Genomic DNA, 25,601 nt, shown 5'->3' with positions numbered 1-25,601 from the left:
CCTGGTTACTGAACCATAAAAGAGAAACTGTGACACCAAAGAAAAAGTCAACAGGCCAGAATGTCAGTTTCCCAGGGAAAGTAATGATTTCCCCCTTCTCTTCTTTACATCTACGGAGACATGAGAGAAATCCACTGACGTACCTTTAGGTTCAGGGGGTTTATTTCACTTTGTGGCTGACAAGCTATCTTTTCCAGCCCTTTGGATTCCACTTTCACCAAATAAAGCAACCACTTGCCATTGCTAATTTCTTTTGGCCACTGGATATTCAAGGTTGCCGTGCCGAGGTTTTTCAGAGGTTTGCCCAAGTTAATGACCTGTTAGAAAATAATATGTATTATCTCAGTGTAATTCTCGCAACATAAGATTAAGTAAGCAGTTCCTATTGCCAAGAGAAAAAGCTGAAATATCTGGCATAATCCTGCAATAACAGCACAGGCTCCAAAAATGGACTACAGGTAGGGTATTCAAAATAGAGATTTGTGCTTAAAGATTCTTGTCAATAAAAATAGAAAGGGGGCAGAGGGTATAGCTCAGTGGTAGATGCATGCTGGGTATGCACAAGGTCCTGCGTTCAATCCCCAGTACCTCCATTAAAAAGCAAATAAATAAATAATAGGTCAATTATTTCCTACCACACCCCCAACCAAAAAAAAGGAAGAAAGAAAAAAGATCAAGATCAAAGAGAAATGATTGTTCAATCAATCCAGGAACAACTTCTGTGTGCAACAGAATCTACACTATAGATATGCCGCACTCTCCATATGCCCAGGGAAGTCACATGTGTGTTTGCATGCGACTCTGTAACCACCCTGCCTGGCAGATGACCAAGCCTGTGTGGTGGCAGTGCACCCATTACCTGCTTCTAAGAAGTCCCCCACGACTGCAAAAATGAAGCTGCCTCTGTCCTTACCACCCAGGGGAGGCTCGGGAAAACAACTGAGACCCGGAGTAGCTCAGCTACACCTGCAAAGGCGATGTCATAACCACCACCCCTACCTGTCACAGCTGTGCCTGTAAAGCTAAGAGATGCACAGAGGAGAATTCAGTGTCTTCATCCTGCGGGAGTCAAGGGCGGGCCCATTTGTGCCACTTCACTTTCACCTCAACATGGTCACGACACTTTCAGGTACACGATTTGAGTCGCACAGACCCAAACCCACATGAGTTATGAGCCACCTCTGTACCGTGTGTTTATGTTCACTCCCCTGGACTTACGAGTCACTGTGACCAGCTACTCTGAAATGGGTCAGCGCAATCATTAGTCTTCCTCACTGGCTTACACCAAAGCCACATTCACCATCACGAAATTGGGCATGGGAAAGGTCAATGAACATTAACCACAAGCAATAAGAAAGATGACCTTGTAACAGAGGAATAAATAAATCATAACACATTCTAAAGCCAAACACAAACTACTTTGAGGTTTTTGCTTTACAGACAGACTCTGGGGGCGAAAATCGAGAATTCCTTTGTCTCTACACCACATATACACTAAAACTCTCTAATAAGAAAAAGACCAACCTGAACTGGATTCTGAACAAAGTCCTATGTTGAATGACAGCTGTGGCTCTCCATTCTGGAAGACACAACTTTTACCCTAAGCCAGGATAGTGTTTAAAAACTCGCAAACTCACTTTATCATGTTTATTGATATTATTTATTAAAATTACATATTCAACACCATATATAATGTTAGCTTCCAGTATATAGAATAAAAGGACCGCTGCGGCCACTTACCCTGAACTCATACTCGATTAAACTTCCCACTTCATCTTCAGATTTCATAGCTTGCTCACCAACAACTGTACCTCCAAAATACACCTGGGATGGTTTAGCAACTCTGTTAAATTAAAAAACACCAGTTTTAGTGAGGAATGTAAATGGTTCTTTCAAACACTGATTTGTTATGCTAAACACAAACACTTACCCAGAGACCGATAAAAGCAGTTCAATAACCACTTTTGCTGTAGCTGTAATTGAAGCCAAATTATCTTGATTGCTTGTTCTGAAAATGAAAAGGAAACAATAGGGTTTTATTTTAACAGTCAGTTTTCTCATTAAATTACGCTTCTTTTATGAGCTAGATAAAGGCCAATTCATTGACTGGCTGTGTTTTCAAGAAATAATTCTGAACGGAAGGTTGAAGGAACTCTTACGTTTCCAACTTCAGATTAATATCCAGATCTGTGGTGTCAAAGGTGACCTCAGTTGTACTTAGAATCAAATAAAAAGTAACCTAAAAACCAGAAATAACTGTTAACACAGACTGAGCATATCGACGCTGTAATGGTACTTAAAACATTGAAATATAGTATGTGAAGGCATCACCTACACTGGAATTTCTTTTAAAAGGATTCCCAAGCTCGCAGTCTGCTTGTGAGCCATTCTGGTTAGCAACACAACTCAACTGTTTCTCCTGTAACAGAAAAACACACCAGATCGCACAATACATTCACTTGCCACATGGTGTTAGTTTTTTCTCCAACCTGGTCCTAACGATACTTGCCGGGAAAGCCCGCAGTTCTCTGTATGCTGAGTAAGTCAGGGTGTCAGGGAAAGTTGCGATGAGTTTAGCTTCATGAGCGTCATCTCCGTCTCTGGTGGGATCCCTCGGGTTGGAAGGGCTATTCGTCACCGTGATTTCTAAAGCAATGTCCTTCTGGTCTTTTAGAACTAGTTCTGGGATACCTTTTTGACTGTTAAAAAACAGAAAATGACAAAGTTCTCAGTAACCCTTTCTTAACAAAGTCACTGCAAAGCCAGAGTCATTTTTACTATTACTACAGAGTGATTCTTACATTGGTAAATAAGAAAATTTGTCTTGATTTCCTTCTCGGGTACAAAATTTATATTCTAGCTTAAGGTTGCTGTTACATATGTTGTCCTCTCCACATCCCTCTTTTAAGAAGTGCACCTGGAGGAAAACAAAACCGTTGTAATTTATGTCATTTAGGACTCTCAACTAGGTGACTGTTTCCCTATTATAGCCCACTTCCCTGTGTGACAATTAATACAGCAGAATTCAAGCTACAAATATACTCTGCCATGCATCGAACACCCTTTAACAAAACTGTGTCTCCAGAACATTCTGATCAGGGCACTGAGATACCGTGGGGCAAGGAAGGAATAAGCCTGCCTCTGTCGCTCCCTCGGCTGTGTGGCTTCGGGCAGGTCACCGAACCCTTCAGAGTCTAGGCTTCATCACAGGTGAGCTGGGGCGACCTCCACCCTACTTTGTAGGGTTGCTGAAAGAATTACCAGTAATGATGACAGTGCTACCAAACGCGTGATTATGCATTTTAACTCATGGAATCCTCACAACGGACCTATGAGGGAGATACTATTAAGAGCCCCAATGCGCAGATTGGAAAACAGAGGTTATGGTCAGGAAAGCAAATGGTAGAGTATCTCGCACAGTGCTGAGGGGTGCTTGATAATCACAGTGATAAATAATTTGGAAAATGGTCTCCTTGCTTGTTACGTTTAATGTGACTACATAGTTTGGAATATACACTAGAAATATTAATGTGATAATCAATGACATCAAAAGTATATTAAAAAGTATACAAGGTACAAGGAACTAAGGCTTGGAGACAATACAGATCACAATGTGCAGATTCAGGCATTAGCCCCTAAGCCTGATTTACTCGTGAAGAGCTTTGTCAGTGGGCCACCAGAACCAAGAGCCTCAGAGTGGACACTCCAGTACCAACTGGATTTTGACAACAAGGACATGAATGCCAAATCAAGATGTCACAGTCCTCCAGCCTCATCTTGCATCTCTGCCATCCTAAACCTGAGCAAACAGACTCCATCTCATAGGAGGTATACCGCAAGCTATTAATATAAATTTTGCTTCCAAGGATTACACAGGCTACATTAGGCACCCAATGACTATTTCACCACTAATACATTTTTGCTTTGCTGAATTTTGATACTGCTTGATTTTAATATTCAGACTAACAGTTTTTTTTCCACATTTTAATGTTCTCAATGGTAAAATACAATGTATCTTTCTTTCTACATACAGCTATAGGAGAAACCTAATGGGAGAATAATAAATTCTATCAATTATAGTCTTGAAGCTGCAGTGGCCAAAAATTAAGAAAAATACTCTCTGGCTCCAAATTGTATTCTGTATGTTTCTGTATTCATTGCTAATTTGGGAAACACATTTTCTCAAACTCCGTATGCATTAAAAAGCTTATTTAATACAAAAGAATTTAATACAAAAGCAAATCACTCGTTCTATTGCCTTCAGAGATGTTTGATTTAGCATAATAATATGGCAAAAACTTTGGCGAAATGGAAGTCAGAAAGACTTACATCTGTATGAACCGACTTGGGTTCGTTTGAATTCAGAATTGGAAGAACTTCTGGAAGGGAGTTCACTCTCCTCCGAGTGCTTGGCTCTTGGATCTCTACTGAAGCAGTTACGGGAATGGGACGCAGCTTATCTCTGATATTTTCCTGAAAAGTATGCAGAGAGAGTTAAGTGCGGTGTAAACGCTACTAGGGAACTGCAAAACAGTGCTTTACTTTGTAGCAGATAACGGGTTGCTAGCATAATGTCAGATCTACATATGTCACCAAGACCTCACTCTGTCCCCTTTAAAAAACAGATCTGACCGTCTGACGCCCTCACCTGGAGCCAGAGGGTTTCCTCCACGCACGCCTTCTGCTTCTGCCTGTTCAGAGTGAGTTCTTGAGTATACTTCGGCTCAGAACCTTGGTTTCGAAACTGAACTCTTGATGACAGCCCAGATTTTCTTCTTTCTTTCTCAGCCTCCAGTGTGCCCACAATGGCTAGACAAAGTCAACAGCGTTATACGACCTTAAAGTGCATTCATGCACAGCACAGCTGTAAGTACACTGAGCTCTTTTTAAAAATAGTTTAATTCCTTGTAGAACGCTCTCTCCCACTGCCATCGTCTCTCTGCAGTATTTCCTGGTAACATACATCCTGACTGCCTGATGTTTCAGATCAAGCTGTCCTTTCCTGCCCATGGCTGTTCACCATGTTTGAAAGTTATATTTCCATTGGGCCACCTGGGGGAGCTCAAGAATAAGTCAAAACCTCAGAGCAGAATCTAAGAACTCCGTTTCTGGCTACATTCCGAGAACTCTTTGAGTACTATCTCTACGGAGGGCACCCAACACACCCTAGGGGCCTAAAACCACCCCCTCTTCCACAATCTGACACTTAAATTCAAAACTGATCAGCAGCAGTAGTTTCTCCTGAGCTACGTCAGGAATGCAGCGCCTTGAGCCCCAGCCAGACCCACTTAACCAGAATCTGCATTTTAAAAAGATCAACAGGTGGTTCTTAACATACATCCAAGTTTAAGAAGCTGGGATAAAGGATAGCTGTCTAAAAAGCAGGAATAATACATACATTAAAGATGGAGACAACTTTTGACAATAGGATGAGACTTTTTGCTTATAAAAGAAAAAGAATTGAGAGGTAAAAGAACCCCTCTCAGTGGCTAGAGGGCACATCTGTCAGCTAATAAAACTCCCACAACCAAGGTTTCCACTTCCAAACCCCAGAAGGCACACCCTAGGCTCCATTCCCCACACTCAGGGAGCTCATAGACAAGCTAGGATTCGGATGATCAGGACACACTCTTTGCCAGTTTGTTAAACATAGCAGCTTTGTTTCTTTAGGGGCCAATACTTGAACTACTTACATTTATTTATCATTAATCATTCACTAACCATCAGAAGGCGAAGCAAACCGAAGTGTGTACAGGGCCAGAGAAGGTGGCCTCAAGGAAAAAAAATCTGGTCCAGGAAATGGAGAAAATACATAACCCACATTCTCATGCTCATGTTAAAGTTTGGAAGAGATCTTTCTGAGAGCATCTGTTTTAATATCTTCTTCTTGCAGGTGAAGACACAGAAGTACACAGAACTAGGTGACTGGCCCAGGGTCACACAGTAAGAGACAGAGGCAGGGCCAGCTCCTAAGCCTCTGTCACAAACACAAAAGACGACTGCTTTATAAAAAGCCTCTCAGATGTGTGGGTTCCCACTTTCTCTAGGCCTCTGCAGGAGTCATTCTCTCCTCTGCCAGCTGGACCCCCTCCCTTTTTGCCTCTCCCTCACTGCCTGGATATAATACTCCTCCTTCAGATCTCAGTGTGGACCTCACTGCCTCCAGGAAGCCTCTCCTGCCCCATCCTGGGGGGTCAGACACTTCTATTTCTCTAATCACTACACTTGGCCCACTGTACTGTAATTGCCTGATCATCTTCCCCAGGCAAAGGGACCACCCCAATCTGTTCACCACTGCACTCCCCAGGGACAGCACAACACCAGACACAAATACGATCTGTAGGCTAGATCGACAGGCACACACGTCAACATATACCCAGTGCACATCGGCACACACACGTACACACAGTGACGTTACTCTTATGTTGAAACAATAGCTGTTCCAATGCATAAGACCAAAATTCAGAAACAACAGTTTCAATGGTAATTTCTGTGTCCATCTGAAGAATTCTTAAATGTCACGGCTGCCAAATGAAACGTGCCTCCATCTTAGGCCCCTGTGAGCCTTGACATCATCCATTTATCAGTGACCTGCTACCTTCACAATGAACCAGACGAAGGCTCACATGCTGAGTGCCCCTCACAGCAAGAGCTGGGGAGGGTGTGGGTGCATTAAAACCGTTTATCTACCAGACCAACTCCAACCTTTCCTAACCCTCCAGACAGTTCACATCATCTTAAAATCCTTGCTGGCCGCCTCTGCTGACCTTTTGAGGGGCAAGCCAACTAGAATACTCATTAAGGCTCAATTATAAATATCTGTACGTATTGAGCACCGTATCTGAGGACTGCTGAGTTAAAACAGCCTAGTCAAACAATAAGCTCTCACTCTGACATGGGGGACAGATTTTAGATGTATTAACTTCTGCAGCTTTGTGCAAGCTCCACTCAGTTTGATTTAGAGTTTCCCAATGCCATGGAAGCACAGGAGATGAAAACAGGTTTTCTCTCAATGCCTTCAGAGAAAAAAGTTCTATCTATAATCGGCCATCCATGAACACTTGGTTAATGGAGTCGTTATAGAAATAGAAAATATTAATATTAACCCACATGGTGTCAAATGCAGCATTAAAGCTAGCAGAACATCTGTAATTTATTTTCTATAAATGACTGATCTGGGGGAAGACCAAGAGTATTCTGATGAGATTTCATTTCTACAGGCAAACGGAGAGTGGTTTGAGAAAATGACTAATAGACTAAAAATGTGTCTCCATTTCCTCTCTTTGTCTGGTCAAAGAATCACTGTTTCTCCTGGTCTCTCTGGGCTACTTCCAAATGCAACGGTAAAAGGCCCGTCACCCAAGCTGCCAAGTGTAAAGTATTGCATTTGGGTAAAGATGACAAGAACAATATCAAGAGGATGACAGATTGCGAGAAATCATAAAATATGTTTTGTCATTAAAAGCCACACAAAGAAGTATTCTCTATACTCAATAAAATAGAAGCTACATAACAGGCAAAGTGAACACAGTCCATGCATAAAGTCCTACTAAGCGCACACCACGCTCGCCACACGCAAGGTCCAGAGATCCCACGGGGAGACGGTACAGCAGAAGAGGGGCCTAAAATGATTGAGGAAATGGAGGAACTGCCCGAGGACAGCTTAAAATGTGGGAAGATGAAGGCCAAGTGGGCCTATGACAACGTGGATTGGGTGAAGACAGACTTATTTGTCAAATTTTGGGAATATTAAAAGGGACACCTTTTAATACAGAGAACAGTCATACTTTAGAAAACATGGAGAAACCCTGAGAGAACTCATTACTCCTCAAGGTGGAGTAAAAACTGAAAACCACGAGGACAGAGCCACCTCATCCTTCCAGAAAGCCTTTGCGGCACAGCTACACCAGAATACAAGCCGCCGGGACCACTCTCTGTACTTCCTCCTTTAAATTCCCAGGCCCCCACCTTCACTCTGGAGCTGGAGCAGATGGCTTACTCCTGAGGAGGTACGGCTGCTCCTAAGACAAACCAGAGAAGGCCCTGGTGATCATCACTATTGTTAGAGAATCATTAAGCATTTGTCAAAACTTGTGACAAAACTCCTGTTTGGATTATGAAGAAAGTGTTGCCAGAACTGCACCAGGTCTTTGCTCAAAACCCTTCAACAATCACTTCTAGCAGGAGTTAACACCAATCTTAAAGTTAAAGGGTCCAGAGATGAGAAAGGATGCCACAAACCAAAAAACCAGATGGAACCAGCTGGGACCAAGATGACAATCAATCTGACCTCCATCAGACCCCGAGTCTCATCATCTGCTGATTTTACTACATAACATATTAAATGACACACCTACCAGCTGCCTTGACTGGACATTACAGACCAAAAGAAGGATAAAAAGAGGGTGGCACCCACTCCCCCAGAAAGCCCTGCCACTTCCCGGGCAGACTAATGCATATGCCTCCCCATTAGCCTGGCTCCTCTACCCTTTGTCTTTACTCTGCAAAATTAAGTCAAATTGAGTCCCTCTCCCCATGTGGGTGCAAAGAGAAGTGACTCTGTGAACTGAGTTCCCACTCCTCCATTCTTCTTCAGTCCTTGAATAAAGCCTGCGCTGCTTTGATCTCAGCTTCAGCCTCACTACTTCTAGGAAGGAACCCAGAAGGAAAAAGAATCTCCCCTGCCAAGCAGAGAGCCCAGCCCAGCCAGGAACAGGGTCCATATGACTAACATAACAAAAGGAAACAGAGTAAGATCTTATACATGACAGCCTGCTTTCACCCCCTTATCTCATCTGATCTCCACCACAATCCTATGTAGTAATTCCTATCAGAGGCACTTTTTTTAACTGATAGGAAAATAAAAACTCAAACATTAAGGGGCTTGCTTTGTAGGAGGGTCACCATTTGGAACCGGGAGCAGAGCCCAAGTTTCTAAGTTCTCAAGGCCAGCCTTCAAATCCCCCCAGCGCCTGCCCTTGGGGCCACAGCTTGGGGGCTTGGGTGTTCTAGCCTCGGGGGGGCCTCCGGGCGGGGACAGGGCAGCAGAGAGACTATCAACTGGCAATTATTCCAACGCAGTCCACCACATCACAACCACAAAACCAATTTTCCACACTGCTTTTTAAAGACAGAAATGGAGGAAACGGTTGTGGGAGCAAATGAGTACTTTTCCAAGGCATTCTGTCCTAAAGCATCTGCTCTGGAAAATTCAAATGGGGACCAAATGCAGAATTTCTCCCCTCTTGTGCTTCACCCTCCTGATTAAAGAGAAGATAACAGATCGACTTAAGTCTTTAAACAAGAATTTACGAACCCATTTTGGCCATTACAGTTTTATTTTCCTATTACGTATGTAGGACTTCCAACCTGGCAGATAGAAAAGATAGAATATTTAAAGTACTAGATACTTACTTATTGAAGGATTGTAACCAGTGGGTTTGGCAGTATATTCAAAACAGGCCTTAACCTTGAGGCTGTGTAAAATCAAACACATATTTCTTAAAAGATGCATTACTATCCCAGAAAAAAATTTCCAACGTGTTCCCCAACTCTCAAATCCTCACAGGGACTAATGATGAGTAAAACGTTATATATTGACTTGACAGATTCCCCTTCCCTTTGCCCATTTCTCTCAATCATCCCTGGGTCTCAGGGCATCAAGGTCGCCATAAAGCAGAGGCGTGAAACTGCGGGGGAACTTCGGGGGAATTACGGGGACGCGGCGCAAACGCTCACCATATCCCGCTAGGCGCCCCGCAGAACGTTTTCTGACGGAGATCAATTCTGTTCGGTGTTACTGTGATGGTTTGCTGAATATTAATCACAGGCCTGGATCTGAAGACAAAGGAGTAGAAAACAAGCTCAGCCTTTGGCTACAGGAACGTAAGATGAGCTCATACATGAGATGGCATCCTCCCCTGCGGCATCTTAATGACCACAGCGGGAGGTAGGGTCTAGCTCAGTGGTACGAGTGTGTGCTTAGCATGTACACCGCCCTGGGTTCAACCCCCAGCACCTCCATTAAAATAAATAAATAAATAAACCTAACCCCTGCCCAAAAGTAAAATAATTAAAAACAAATTTTTTTTAAACCTACAGCAAAAAGAAGTCTCCACATGTGATTCCACCCCCCTAATTGATAAAGAAGATAACTTTCAACAGACACAGTTTAAAACCTGATTAAACAGTATTCATAAAAATTTTAAGTATAACATTTCTTTAAAATTATAAAATGCTTTATAATTGTAAGTTTTTAAACTTTAAAAATAAAATGGGCAATATGTAAAAGTTTCAGAGTTTTCAGGCAAATATGTCTCTCCCCAGGCAAACCCCCAAGAAGCCTTGAAAGTCCTTCCAGACATTATCAGTCTGTTTCTGTTAAAAAAAAATATTTTGTAAAATTAAATACAAGAACATGTATCAAATTTTTTTAAGTGGGAGTTTTTCATGCTTATTGTTCTGCATATGTTGCTTTTCTTCCTCATTCATTACTACTTCAGATGTCTTATATCTGGTTGCTTTTCACAGTTGGTGGTGTTGCGTATGCCAGTGTAACATCATGTATTTAACCAGTCCCTAATCAGTAAACACTGATTTTTTTTAGGCCTTCTGCTCTAACAAACATCCTCGTATGCACAACTATGTATCCATGTACATACACCCATTTCCTGTAGGATAAATTCCTAAGCAGAATTTCCAAGTCAAAGAATATATGCATTTTTAAAAAGAAATCTTAAATGATTTCAGAATTAGCAAAATATAGATTTTAAAATAATCTGTATTTTGTTACCCTATTAGGTAAATAATTAGGTAATAAATTATAATATATTTATGTTGATCTTAAAAAAAAATGTACTTTGAATTGAGTAATCTTGCTAAAAACCCTCCAAAAAGGTTACACCTGGGATGCTGTCAGGATTTCTACATACACATGAATTTTAGAAATCCAGACAAATCCTGAACTTACAGGTCCCCATCTTACAAACATCTGCCCTTCCTCTCCTCCCTCGGAGTCGCCCATCCCCAACCTTAAGTCATTGTCCTGCTGTGGGGACTGACTACAACTTTTTTACCCCCACAACATCTCTTTAAGCAAAGCCTCACAAACATGGAAGAAGCTAAATCCACACCTTGAGACCATCTCACCAGGTAAAAACATCACCTTTCTCCCTTACATATTTTTCCCTACTCCCCACAGCCAAAGGGTCACCACAGGCTCGACATCGGCCTCAGGCACAAGAAACCCAAGCGTATGGTTGTTGGGGGTGCAAGTTGGGTGGGGAGATTCCACCGCGCCTCTCTCCTCTGTCGCTCCCCAGGCAGAACTCAGACCGGGTTCTATGGTTTCATTACTACAGAGATTCAGTCACACTAACTTCAGTGGGCTTGTTGTAAACCTGGCCATCCTGGAGAAAACTGTTTCGATAGGAAAATGCATTCCAAATTCCAAACAGCTAGTCTGAGCTTCTGGAATCAATCTACTAGTGGGCTAGAGAGGGTGCATAAAGAAGGCAGGAGCCAATAAAAGGGCAAATGCTGCCCACATTTTGTTTCTTCATTTCCCTTTATCTTAATTGTTTACCCTTCTATTGTTATTTTACATTTAGACAGCTGCTAATTCCTAAGATACAAACCACAGGCACACTTGGGAGATACTGCGGGTTCAGTCCCAGACCACCGCAATATAGCGCAGATCATGATAAAGCGAGTCACTTGAACTTTTTGGTTTCCCAGTGCATTTAAGGTTATGTTTACACTACACTGTGGTCTATGAAGTGTGTAATAGCATTATGTCTAAAAAACCCAATGTACATGCCTTAATTAAAAAATACTTTATTACTAAAAAAATGCTAACCAGCATCTGGGCCTTTAGCAAGTTGTAGCAGTAACATCCAAGATCACCGTAATAAATATAATAATAGTGAAAAAAGTTTAAAATGCTGCAAGGATTACCAAAATGTGACACAGAGACATGAAGTGAATAAATGCTGTTGGGAAAATGGCACCTTGCCACAAACCATCAATTTGTTAAAAAAAAAAAATGCAGTATCCACAAAGCACAATAAAACACAAGTGCAGCAATAAATGAGGTGTGCCTGTAGATATAGTCCTAAAGATGAGAGCAATCCCACAGGTGTGGCTTTAATGTAACACAAATTTCAAAAGAAACTATTTTAACATACACTTCTACCTAAATCCTTTTTTTTATATCTGCTTTTAAACACAAAACACACTATTTTGAGTGCACATTATATGAGTCACAAAAGATGACTTTTAATACATAAAGCGAATCATATTGGCTCAGCTGTCTGATGTTTAATTTGGCATCTACTTATTAACTACCCTGAAGTACTACTATGATTTAGAGGGGAGAAATACCCAGGACTGAAGTTGGGAAGACTTAGACTGCTCTCACTGGATACACCCTTAAAAGCCCAAGCAAGCCCTGGGCCTCTGCTTTCCTTTTATGGTGGGGATGGGGTGGGGGGTGGAGTAAGTAGGTCTACCGATTCATTTTTCAGGGGAGGTTCTGGGGATTGAGACCAGGACCCCGTGCATGCTAAGCATGTGCTCTACCACTGAGCCGTACCCTCCCCCTGCCTTCCTTGTTTATAAAATAAGGGTGTTGGCTCTCTCCTTATTATCAAAGGCTTTTGAAATTTACTTTCATACTATCTGAGGAAACAAGGAACAAGATTATGGGTTCATAGTCAGCCTACTTATGAGGACAGGAAATTAAGGATATTAAAATATCAGCTCTATACAGAGGCAAACATTCAACTGACTAAAGATAGGTTATCTGCTGGGAAAGACTTGGTGACCAAACTTTGCTACAGGAATTCCAGTCTTCTTGATACGTGAGGGCTATACCTCACACTAAAACCAGACATTCACATTGTTTTTGATGGAAGCTTTGCCAAAATAGTTGTCATACTATACTCTTCCACCTTTTAAAAACGCTGACTATTTTAAAGTTAATACCTGACACCTACATGAACAGAGAGAAGCAGGCATATAAAGGCAGTAACACAGGTTCATTTAGTTAACTTTTTTTTTTTTTTTTACTTCCTCCTTTGGTCTCACTAATATCCCAGACACAGTCTTCTCCACTTGTTTTCACGTCTCTCACTTTTGAAATCTGTTAACTTCTCTTGCGGTTCTTAGTTTTCACATAAAACGGCTTTCATAGATCTTGCCATTTAATCAGAAAACCATTTGCCCACAATATTCTATATACATACAGTATTTTTGGTTTTTTTAAATAAAATTCTCTTCAGAAGTGCCCTGGTGTCATTTCCTATCCCCAGGGGTTTTACTTAGGATGATATTTCACACATAGAGGCTACATCTACACTCCAGCCTCCTGGAAGAATACAGGGCCATAATGGCACCAACATATGGCACGCTTTTGTTTCCCATAGCTTTTTCACTTAGGGTTTCACTGTACATCATTGCCGATTTCTTTAAAGAGATTTTTTGAGATAAGAAAGCCAAATAGCCTGAAAAAAAAAAAAAAACCCACCAAATGGTTCATTCTTACTAATGATCAAAGAAATGCAAATTCAATCAAAAGATGAGATCACATGTCACACTGGCAAAAATTTGTTTAATAAACAGATTCATCATGTTCAATGTTGGTAAGAATGTGAAAAAAATGAGCCGGCTCTCTGGTAGGTTTTTGCTATGAGCATAAATTGCAACTTTTATATGGGTATACGCACTAAGAAAAAAAATGTGCTAACCCTTATCCCAGTAATTCTATTTCAAGGAATTTTTCTTCAAAGCAAAAACAAAAATCCATTACATAGAGATATATACAATAGCACACTGTTTATAACAGCTAAAAGTCAGAGACCATCTGAAAATTCCATCAACTGAAGATTCATTAAATGCATATTATGGAATAATATTAAGCTGATAAAAAGAGTAAGATTGTTGTATCTGTATTACCAAGGAGAGAGAACTGAAAGAAATTATAATTTTTAAAAACCAGAATAGAGAACCTTTTGATGATGCCCTAGAAGTGGAGAGATACTCAAAACTATTAAAAGTTTTCTCTTGGAAGAAAAGAATACTGGGGAACTTGCACTAACTACAATTCTACATTAACTTTTTTACAAGAATGTGCTACTTTTTAAATTAAAAATTTTTTAAATTTTACTGCTGATTTCCAGCAGTGATAGAATCACTTGGATAAGGGATGAAGGCAAAGCTGATGGGTAAATCACCACAGCCTTTCTGGAGGTCCTTCTGGTGAATCTGCATCACAAATCTTGAAACACACATGCCCTTCAACTTAGCAACCCATTTTTAGGAATTTATCATAAGGAAATAATCCAGTCAAAGACCTAGAATTGCCAAAGCATTACTGAAGAGAAAGAAAGAGACTGGAGGAATAACTCTCCCAGACTTCAGACAATACTATAGAGCTACAGTCATCAAGACAGCATGGTGTTGGTACAAAAAGAGACATATAGACCAATGGAACAGAACAGAGAGCCCAGAAATGAACCCACAAACTTTTGGTCAACTAATCTTCGACAAAGGAGGCAAGAATATGCAATGGAATAAAGATAGTCTCTTCAGCAAATGGTGTTGGGAAAACTTGACAGCAGCATGTAAAACAGTGAAGCTAGAACACTCCCTTACACCATACACAAAAATAACCTCAAAATGGATCGAAGACTTAAGCATAAGACAAGATATAATAAACCTCCTAGAGGAAAATATAGGCAAAACATTATCTGACATACATCTCAAAAATTTTCTCCTAGAAGAAATAAAAGCAAGACTAAACAAATGGGACCTAATGAAACTTACAAGCTTCTGCACAGCAAAGGAAACCAGAAGCAAAACAAGAAGAAAACCTACGGAAAGAGAAAATTTTTGCAGATGAAACCAACAAAGGCTTGATCTCCAGAATATATAAGCAGCTCATATGACTCAATAAGAAAAAAATAAACAACCCAATCCGAAAATGGGCAGAAGACCTAAACAAGCAATTCTCCAAGGAAGACATACAAATGATCAATAGGCACATGAAAAAATGCTCTATATCACTAATTATCAGAGAAATGCAAATCAAAACTACAATGAGGTATTACCTCACACCAGTCAGAATGGCCATCATTCAAAAATCCACAAATGACAAATGCTGGAGAGGCTGTGGAGAAAAGGGAACCCTCCTTCACTGCTGGTGGGAATGCAGTTTGGTGCAGCCACTGTGGAAAACAGTATGGAGATTCCTCAAAAGACTAGGAATAGACTTACCATATGACCCAGGAATCCTGTTCCTGGGCATATATCCAGAAGGAACCCTACTTCAGGATGACACCTGCACCCCAATGTTCATAGCAGCATTATTTACAATAGCCAAGACATGGAAACAGCCTAAATGTCCATCAACGGATGACTGCATAAAGAAGATGTGGTATATTTATACAATGGAATACTACTCAGCCATAAAAACCGACAACGTAAAGCCATTTGCAGCAACATGGATGCCCCTGGAGAATGCCATTCTAAGTGAAGTAAGCCAGAAAGAGAAAGAAAAATACCATATGAGATCGCTCATATGTGGAATCAAAAAAAACAAAAACAAACAAAAAAAAAAAACCCAAAGCATAAATACAAAACAGAAGTAGACTCACAGACATAGAATGCAAACTTGTGGTTGCCAAGGGGGTAGGGGGTGGGAAGAGACAGACTGGGATTTTAAACTGTAGAATAGATAAACAAGATTATACTGTATAGCAAAGGGAAATATATACAAGATCTTATGGTAGCTCACAGAGAAAAAAATGTGACAATGAATATATATACATTCATGTATAACTGAAAAATTGTGCTCTACAATGGAATTTGACACAACATTGTAAAATGATTGTAAGTCAATAAAAAACATTAAAAAAAAAAAAAAAAGGAAATAATCCAGGACATGAACAAAAGTAAGGATGCTTACTACAGCTTTGTGTATCATGGGAGCAAACAACCAAACCTGGAAAGCAACATAAACGTCCAATGACAGTATGGCAGTTGTTAAATAAACTATGATCCAGCCAAGTGATGTATCAGACAGCCCTCAACTTCATTTCAGAAAAGTACTCAACACAGGGGACAAGTTACATTATAAAATCATTCATGGAAAAAGTCCATTGTACGTTACAAACTGACAAATGCAGGTACACATTATGTACCTGACGGTCTCAACTTTGTTAAACGCACATGTATATTCACAGAAAATTAAAAACTAGAAGAGTGTAAACCAAAATTCTGGAGTTCAGTAATGGATAGTGAAATACAGATTTTTATTTCCTTCTTTGTATTCTTTATACTCTCAAATTTTCTATGTGTTTCAATTTTTATGAAAAGGAGTTTTGAAATATATTCACAAGTAAAAATGTTCAACAAGTCTGATCTTTTTAAAAAATTAGTTCAAAATTATAGCAAGGTTTTACAAAATAGGTTTTTATTCCATTGTTATACAACTCTCAAAAGAAAAAAATATTCAAAATTCATACAAACCTTTGCCTTTGAAGTATAGTTGTTACAAATTTCAACTCAAAGGTAAAAAAAATTCTAGTGTAAGCTGATTACTGAGTATGCTTAACTGAAGTCAGATATAACACACCTGAAAATAGCCACTGAATCTGAGAGGGAACCAACAGCAACATCGGGGTAGGAATTTCTGTCAAGGTCCATGTTTCCAGCAATTGAATATCCAAAAAAAGGTGATTTACCCTCGAGAATCTGAAAGGAACAGGGCATCAGAATGGACTGGGCCCCAGAATGAGCCTCTTATCCATGCTTTGAAAAAGATACATAAGTCTCTTTTAACTGAAATTTAAGTTTACTTATAAATCATATTAAATTATAAATAAATTAAAAATAAATATACACATGATTCAAACACTATTTTATAAAAGTAACCTGATGTATGTTGTATCTCAAAGAACAAAAGAGCCAATTTCTGATGAGCTTGTGTACTATATTAAGTTAATCAGGGTATTTCAAACCAAACCTTTCTACCTGCCCTCCAAACGTCTTACTTACTTTTCCCTAAAACAGTTTTTAGCTTTTGGTGTCTAAATTCTCCATGTAATTACAATCATCTCTTAATGTTCATCCAGTTTCATCTCTAGTGCGCTACTAAAGGAAACGTATTTCATTTCCATCTATTTATGCTGTCAGGATAGAACGCTCTTTTTCTTTGGCTTACTTTGATTTCTAATTTACCAAAGAAATTTTACAATGAAAACAAGCAGGTCATTGCATTCATATCTTTCCAAACTATCTTCTAATAATATATTTTTTATAAAAACAAAGTTCATACTATTGTAGACTTGTAAATAAAACATGATTAGTGTGAAAAGTCACATTAACCTAAACACTCCGTTCGAAAGCAAAATGCTGAGACCTTTATTGTAGAAATCTAGGTAATCCGGTTACCTGTGTCGGTTTGGTATTTATTCCATTCGCAGATCCATGATAGATAAAAACCTTCCCCTTACCATCGTAGGGTGCTCCAACCGCGATATCTGTTGACAATAGCACATTTTAACAAACATTACATTTTAAAAGCATTCCAATACAATGTTTTAAAGTAAGATGCCATTAAGTACTCCCTATCTTACACAATCAAATTATCTATAAACTGTGACCATCTCCCAATCTATTGTCTACCTGGGTAGCCATCTTGATTAATATCTCCAATATTTTTGACTGCAACACCAAACATAGAATCTTTGGTTCCATTGAGACGAACTGGCTTGACATTATTCCATCTGCCTTGCTGGTTAATGTAGACGTACACTGCACCTCCAACTTCTCCACTTCTATCAAAATACTGTGGGGCTCCAATAACTATATCTTGCCACCTGAAAACATAGTGAGAGGAACTGTGAACCATCAGCTAAAACACCAGCGAGCTTACGGAGAATCCCACCAGCCCAGGTACTAAGGATACAAAGAGTTGTGATAATAATAGGACCTCAAATCTGGACCAAGGTAGCCTCATAATAAACACCCCCCAAAAAATCAAGGATAAGAACTTGAAGCCAGTTCCCAAGTTACATCTATAGTGAAGAGAGACTCCCAGTAAAGACTCCACTCCCCTCCACCTTCCACCCTCTACCACAGACCCAAACTGGCACCACCAGCCGCAGAGACCTTTGTATTGACTGTCACCAACCCCTACTTTCAACAGGGCATTCTGGACGCTCAACAGCCCCTTAAGAAACCACAGAACAAAACCATACAGGGGACATTTTTTGAGTTAATTTCTTTGCAAACTGTAATTCTCATGGACCCATGATCCTAAGACATAACTGAAAATGTAATTCTACACCCTGGGGAGGGTAATGAGTATCTGCTGCCTGAATGTAAGTGGTGAAGATGTGACAGGATGGCAAAATCTGGCAGCAAAACTACTCTTCCCATCAACTAACCTGAAAGGGTGGTTCTTCTCAAGACCTGCTGAAGCCAAAGTAGCCACTAATTCTTTGCAAATTTCAAATAACCTAAGAGGTTCTTACCCATCTCTGTTAAGGTCCACCACCGCCACATCATAGCCAAATGAAGAAGCCAGCCCTTCCCCATCAAATATGTGCTCAGGGAGAAGATGTGCAGACTTCAGGTCTCTCTTAAGCAAAACCACAGCTCCACTGTGGTTGGCTCGAGGAGCACCAGATACAAAAGTGAGCTCGTCTTTGGAAATAATACCTTTCCCTGAGTCCAAAGAAAAGCCTGGAAAAACAAAACACAGGTCACATCAACTCTGTTTTTCAGGCAGTATCTAAACTGGTCACTCCATCACTACTTTCTCCTTCTGTTTCCTACTCCTCTTCTTCTGACCCTTCCTACCAGCTATCACACCTAAGATATGTAAGAGTCTCAGAGTCAAGAGCTTTGACACAGGTACAAAGTAGCAGGTTACCGTACTGCTTTCTATGGGAATGTTATTAAGCCTTTTAAGGAAAAACATCTATGCTATTTAGCTTTTGTGTAACTTGAATCATGAAGTATTCATGCATCTTAAGAATCAGTTTGAACCCCATTTTAATACTCAAACTGCTGGGTAAGGAGATCAAGCTAGACACTGAATTATTGTGGAAAAGTTACATCATATATACAGAGATAAAACCTGACATAGCATAACTGAGCACATTATAGGGTTTTACTATAATGTAGTGATTAGTAACTTCCATATTCATCAAGCTCCTTAGTCGTCAGGCAAGAACAAATGCTAACATCATTAACATATCAGAGACAGAATTTCATTATTTGGGGCCAACTTAGTTCCCAGACACAAGCATGCAAACAAAACCATGATAGATGAGCTAGGGTATTTGAGAACCTAGCATAAACAATAGAGGTGAGCAAGCTGTCATCTATATCAATTGCATACTTGTTCCGGGGGCAGAAAAATGTTCGAGCACCTCATTACAAAGTATCAGGTAGAATGTCAGATCACAAATACTGAGATCAAAACCATTCAAGTTCATCAGATCTTCCTACAGAAAGGTGGGGCTGATGCAGCATACTATAAGTTCACCCTTTTTACTGGGTTTTATTTATGAAAAGCGTCACCACTACCGCTGCAGTTCTCAAATTGTGAAGTGGGTTGGAAAATATGATGAGCTACAAGTTTAGGAAAGGGCAACCCGATGGACTCCAGCTCTGAAAACCATCTGGCAGCAGAGCCTCGACCGTGGCATGCTTTTTACGTGTGCTTCACTTGAAATGAAATAGAAAATAAAAAGATTTATGCTCTGTATGGATCAAAAAAAAAATTCTTAAATGACCATGACCAAGACAATTTATTTGTCATCTCAGAGGTCACAAACCTAGGTAGCTATTCATCATCACATCAGGGGATGTGGCGGGCTGCTCCCGGGGAGGCTGTATTTTATAAACAAACTGATCGGGATCTGTGTAGGAAACGCTGGTCAGAAACAGCAGGCCTGTACACATGCACGGGACGGAAGAGATTGAAGAAAAAGCAATTATGCTTGGTAAGAGGTGCGATAGCTACCGCTGTTCTTGCTGGGTGATGAGGCCACCTCAGCATCTGGCAAGCCACCCTCTTTGCCAGCTTCCAAAATCTCAAGCAGATCATTTTATTCCTAAAACCCACTGATTTTTTTTTTTTTTGAAACGACAGATGCACAGACAGCATGGACAACCAAAACCTAACAGTACAAACCTGACCACCACCCCCTCCCCGGCAGGCATCCCTTTTTAAGGAAATCCAGCCTAAAATGGCAAATGTGGCTAATAAAAAATGTTTCATATTTTCAAATGTTCCAATAGAAACTAGGTTTATAAAATCCATGGACATCTACCTTAAAGACCAAAGTGTTGGTTTCTTGGCCAGAGCCTTTAAAATTGAAGTATCATTAATGAATCTCTAAATAAGCATTTGAAGAGAAGTTGGCTGTTAAAATACATTCAAATAAAATAATGGTGTGTTGAGAATATTTACTTTGAAAAATATTTTACCTTGAAAACTCCTATTTAATAACTGAGACTACAAACCACTCAGCCCTGTGTCCCCTTCCTAACCTGCAAAATCACTAACAGTATTCACACGCCCCGCTGCTTCCCACTCTGCCCTAGAAATCCACAAGAATTTCTTCCCCTGGCTGAGGGACTATTAATGGTGTAATCTTGGACTAGGGAATTAATCTCCCTAAATCACAGTTTTTTTTTTCATCAGCAAAATAATACTTATTTTATGATATTGTTGGGAGGATCAAATAAGACCTATAAAGCAGTTAGATATAGTATGTTATTTACAAAACATGGTAGATATTTAACATAAAGTGATAAGCATAACTTTTCTTTTCTCCCTTCTGTGCCTTCACATCAAGTTTTTAATTTGGGAGGAGGGGCAGAGTTTCTGAAAAGTTCTCTTTTTTAAATTAACAGTATTGTTGATATATTATCTATATAATTAGAATAATTTTTTAAGAGTATGTTTACTAATACCTTGTTTAGAATTATTCTTAGATCTACATCTATTTTTTCCCTTTTTTTAACCTTCCATTGTTCCAGTAATATCCCTAGAACATGGGTACGTCTCTGTTTTTTAAAAGAATAGGTTACTATTTAGGTTTAGGAGATTTTTTATATTTTTTCCAAGAAATGCACAGTAATTATTCTTTATGTCAACTCATACCAAGAATTAAAGCTTTTAAAAGCCTTTGTGTAATTACCATAATGCACATGAATAATTTAAGACACCCATTAGTAATGCAAACAAGCCTTAGGAGTTAAGGAATTGGCACTTAGACCCAATCTGGGTGTCCTCCAAGCTGCTTTAGCAGTCCTGCTCAGGCTCGGCTGGAAAGCCCCCATGCCACCCGCCAGGGGCCTTGTGACAAGAGGGCCCATCCAGAAGCAAGGCCAAGCCTTGGAGAATGGCAATCACAAGGGAAGGACCTGGATGTCTTGACCTGCCACTCGAAAGAGTAACTTCAGAAATGTAGCTCTTAAAGAGGATCTCTAGAAAGTTGCACTGAGGGAGAAGGAAGGCAGCTCAGCTCCCCGCTAATAATGTCCATGCACTTTTACCGTGGCTGCATGAACAGCCCCTTCCAGGTGACAGAGGCCGATATTAGCTCAGGAAACAGACCTCTGTACGGGAGGACAGAAGACTTCAGGAGATGGTAGGTTTCCTCCTGCCCTGAGGGAGCTCAGGTGAGAGGGGAAGGATCCCAAGCATCAGTCAGGAACCTCAGGATCTCCAAGGCTTACATTCCAGTAAATGCAGCCACAGACCACCTGGCCTGTCCTCAGCCTAAAAGTGCAGGGTCCTGTGACAGTAACGTCCCATAGAGGTGTCTGAAGAGGTAGGCATGCCATCTACTCTCATTCCTACCTAAGTAACTGTTAGCAGGAACAGGAACTAGGCTTTCATCATGGTCAGTCTCTCCACCAACTTCATAAGGCCCATCTTCAAAGATGTTCATGTCAAAAAAAGTGTTATTCTTTTGCTCTACGCGAACAATGCCTAAAGAGTGAAATGGTAAAAAATAAAAAAAATAAAAAAAGAAAGAAAATGAAACAAAATAAAACAGATGGTTCGTGATAAACATTCCCCACATTACCACTAAGCACAGAAAGAAAAGTTCGGCGGAAGAAAAGGCAGAAGAAAGTGATGACTTTTGAGGTTATGAAATGTTAAAAAAAATCATGTTCATGTAAATGTTTACATCAAAGAAATCTGTTCCACTAATAAAAAAACAATCCATGCATTTTCATGAATTATCTTTCTAACGCCATGAAACTAGGTGGAAAATGGAATGTTTACTTAGTTAAGCAAACCTACAGAAGACATTTTTAAAAATTATATGAGCCTGGCATATTTTACATTTTCTATCATTCTAAATCAATTTACCTTCTTGTCTATAGTATAAAAGTGAAATTAATATATTGATCTTTTCTTCAAATCACTTTGACTAAAGATTTAAAATCTTCAATAAAATTTTTACAACTAATAATTGAAAAGAGATTTCATATGGTAAACTCACTGTATGGTTTCTTTTTTAATAGTAAAATCTTATGTCAGAGTTCATAAAACAGATTAAGACATGTTTTCCATAAACTAAAGCATAAATGATTGGTGGATGTTTTTATTGTTTTGTTTTACATGTAGGGCATCTATTCTTGCTAAAATAAAATTCTTTCTAAATTCAATGTGACACTTCAGTTGGGTCAAGAACACCTGACTAACACTGTTCTATGAGAGACTCGGTTGTGGGTAGGGAGGCCAAAGGAACTTTACTCGCAAAGTAAATGACATACAGAGGAAGGTGTTCTCAAGGATCGTTTCTAATAGTTAGAATTAAAACTTGGAGATTTTTTTATCCTAAATTTTTCCTGACTAGTGAAAATGTTATAACATAGAATTTATTTTAATAAATTTTCTCCAAAAAAAGTTTTATTTTCAAATCAGATGCATTTCTTTTCATTATGGATTAGAGTTAGGTTACTTGTCCTTTATAACACAGTGGTTTCCTATATCTGCTTAATTTCTTCAGAGAAGTTAAATTTTTATTCCAGGAGCTCTGACCAGGTTCATCCAGGCAAAAAATGTGGGCCATTCTGTTCCCTCCCTCCCAACGTCTCCTTTTACCCACATCAAGGTATCATCTCAATAATACCATTAAACAACTTTTCCCCAAGTTATCTGAAGTTAGCATCTCAAAACTCCCTAATTTGTCATCTATCCTTCTAACTCTACTGCGTTTTTGCAAAACACAGCCTTTTAATATATAATGAAACAAAATTCTGTATTAATATGTTATTTGCACATGACAATACTCAGTTCTTCTCAGTTTTCAGATCCCTACCTTAAAATTAGAACTTTCAGCTTCATGAAAACAGGCAAATGTAAAACAGCAAAAAATACCCATGTTAATTATATTCTTACAGAAAAAAAATAACTACTTACATTAACATAAATTGCTGGTTTTTAAAACATCATGTTTTAAAATCTCTTAAAACATACATTTCCACCATTATTTCTTTTTAAAAATCAGAACTTAGATATTTTAATATCCTATCCTATTTCTATAACACACAAGTGCCTTGTAACACATTTTGTTTTAACTTAAAATGTACTAAATTACGGTGCATAGACTAGAAATTATGTAGTCACATAAAATCTATTACTATAAATACATGTCATACCTTTCCAGTTATAAGTGCCTGGGGCTCCAAACACAATGTAATGAAAGTCTTTAGTAAAAGTAGCTGCTACACCTTGCTGGCAAGAACCAAATTTTTCATGACCCCTCAGTCGGCCATCACAAAAACACCAGTCTCCTCCATCCATGTCATCTTCAATCCTGAGGTTCTGACTTAGGACATAACACCTTCCAAAGATGTCACGGGATTCCTGTTTTGTATTAACATGTTGCCTTTTTTCGTATCGATGAGCACACGTCTGCAAACAGATGGAAGAAAGTAGCCCATATACGTCTGCAAACCTTATGTTTTTTATTCTAAATTGGTAAAATTGTCAATAGTAAAGAGGCTAAATCTAAATGGGATTTAAATGCGTCCTCATCCTGAGATTGGATCCAAAAACCAGTAAATCGTCCCCAAAGTGTCACAAGGGAGACATTATCTAGCATAGGACTTCTGTCTTAGCTTCACTCAGAGAATAACGCTCCAATCCAAATACTGAACGTCAATCTGTAATCCAGGCAATTATTTGTCAATGTACCTGTCACATAAACAATGGGCAACACCTTATTTCATCTTCTCAATTTAATTGGCTTTTAATGGCTGTATAAAGCTTCACATCAGTTTATTTGTGAAAATAAGTAATCATGTTCCAAAGGAGAGAAATCATGGGCTTATTTTCAGAGGGATCAGACAAACACAGCTAAAACAAAGACATTTCCCTTTTATCCACACTATTTCCTTATAACCAATCCAAACTAACTTAGCCTCTAAACTCTAAGATTAAGTTTATTTTAAAAGGTGGGGGGTAGGGGTGGGCAGGGTATAGCTCAAGTGGTAGAGCACATGCTTAGCGTGCACAAGGTCCTGGTTCAATCCCCAGTACCTCCTCCAAAAATAAATAAGCCTAATTACCTCCTCCCCACAAAATTAAAAAAAAAAGGCAGAGAGAATTACACTGCCAAGAGAGATGAAATAATCTCTAATTTTACAGGTCATTCATGGTCACCCTCCATGCAACACAGGCTGAAAATACAATGTCCAAGTCAATTTCCCATAATGCAACTCCTTAACTATAAAAATTCAATGTTCAGTGAAATTCTCCTTTTTTTTTTTTTTCTTCAAAATTCTATATAAATTTGTTACAGCAAGCAAACTTTGAAAGAGACACAAAAGATCATCATAATCTAACCTGGCACCTCCAAGGCCATCTTGTATATCCATGATCGGATCTTACTTTCCATGTCCATTCTCACATTTTTTATAACTCATCTACATCATTCCTGGGACAAAAACCACATCTAGTTTTGTTTTGCTTTTTTGTTTTAAAGACCATCTAGAATTTTAAGGATATTCAAAGTTTTTTTTTTAAAGTTCTTTGAATCTGAAAGTTCTTCAGAAAAACAGGTTGCAAAGCTGTTTCAAAGTATATCAGGAATCACAGGAAAAATAATGCTTTGACCTCTTCTTGAAACTTGACAATTCCTGCTTTAAAGCAGTCAGTATTCTAGAATGTACACTCCATGCAGGCAGGAGCTCTGCCTGTTCTGTTTACTGCTGTAAGCTCAGTGCTGGTACACAGCAGGCACTTGGACATTGTGGAATGGACACACTCACCACAACTTTGCCCCCGGGACCTTGGCTCTGGACGGTGACCCCCATCCACTGATCTTCCTTGCTTTCTGATGAAGGGTCAGCTGTGAAAAGAAGCACAGGTTACATACACACAGGACTTCAAAGCCACCACAATGAACCAATAAATGAATAAAAATATAAGATAGATAGCAAAGTCCACTATATAGCTCAGGGAGCTGTATTCAATACCTTGTCATAGCCTATAATGAAAAAGAATATGAAAAGAATATATATGTTCTATATATTTATTATATATATAAAATGGAATCACT

The 25,601-nt window shown here is 39.3% G+C and overlaps 1 protein-coding gene across 3 annotated transcripts in view; it reads right to left on the bottom strand.

The window, feature by feature from the left end:
- Positions 1 to 25,601, bottom strand: part of ITGA6 (integrin subunit alpha 6) — a 76,316-nt gene that overhangs the window by 15,495 nt on the left and 35,220 nt on the right. For all 3 annotated transcript variants that reach the window (XM_031451657.2, XM_031451656.2, XM_031451658.2), the window contains exons 3-20: positions 25,312 to 25,391; positions 23,698 to 23,953; positions 21,884 to 22,015; positions 18,537 to 18,747; positions 17,686 to 17,879; positions 17,452 to 17,540; positions 16,634 to 16,752; positions 9,739 to 9,837; positions 9,415 to 9,476; positions 4,649 to 4,809; positions 4,330 to 4,473; positions 2,802 to 2,917; positions 2,510 to 2,699; positions 2,336 to 2,419; positions 2,160 to 2,239; positions 1,931 to 2,008; positions 1,741 to 1,843; positions 144 to 317 (exon numbers count right to left, since the gene is read on the bottom strand). In XM_031451657.2, the coding sequence (XP_031307517.1) occupies positions 144 to 317; positions 1,741 to 1,843; positions 1,931 to 2,008; positions 2,160 to 2,239; positions 2,336 to 2,419; positions 2,510 to 2,699; positions 2,802 to 2,917; positions 4,330 to 4,473; positions 4,649 to 4,809; positions 9,415 to 9,476; positions 9,739 to 9,837; positions 16,634 to 16,752; positions 17,452 to 17,540; positions 17,686 to 17,879; positions 18,537 to 18,747; positions 21,884 to 22,015; positions 23,698 to 23,953; positions 25,312 to 25,391 (2,372 nt within the window). The remainder of the gene's footprint in view (positions 1 to 143; positions 318 to 1,740; positions 1,844 to 1,930; positions 2,009 to 2,159; positions 2,240 to 2,335; positions 2,420 to 2,509; positions 2,700 to 2,801; positions 2,918 to 4,329; positions 4,474 to 4,648; positions 4,810 to 9,414; positions 9,477 to 9,738; positions 9,838 to 16,633; positions 16,753 to 17,451; positions 17,541 to 17,685; positions 17,880 to 18,536; positions 18,748 to 21,883; positions 22,016 to 23,697; positions 23,954 to 25,311; positions 25,392 to 25,601) is intronic.

Source organism: Camelus dromedarius, chromosome 4 (assembly GCF_036321535.1).
Source record: "Camelus dromedarius isolate mCamDro1 chromosome 4, mCamDro1.pat, whole genome shotgun sequence".
In the NCBI taxonomy this organism is placed as follows: domain Eukaryota; kingdom Metazoa; phylum Chordata; class Mammalia; order Artiodactyla; family Camelidae; genus Camelus; species Camelus dromedarius.
Note: the sequence above shows the minus strand (reverse complement) of the source record. Positions and strands in the feature narration are given on the sequence as shown.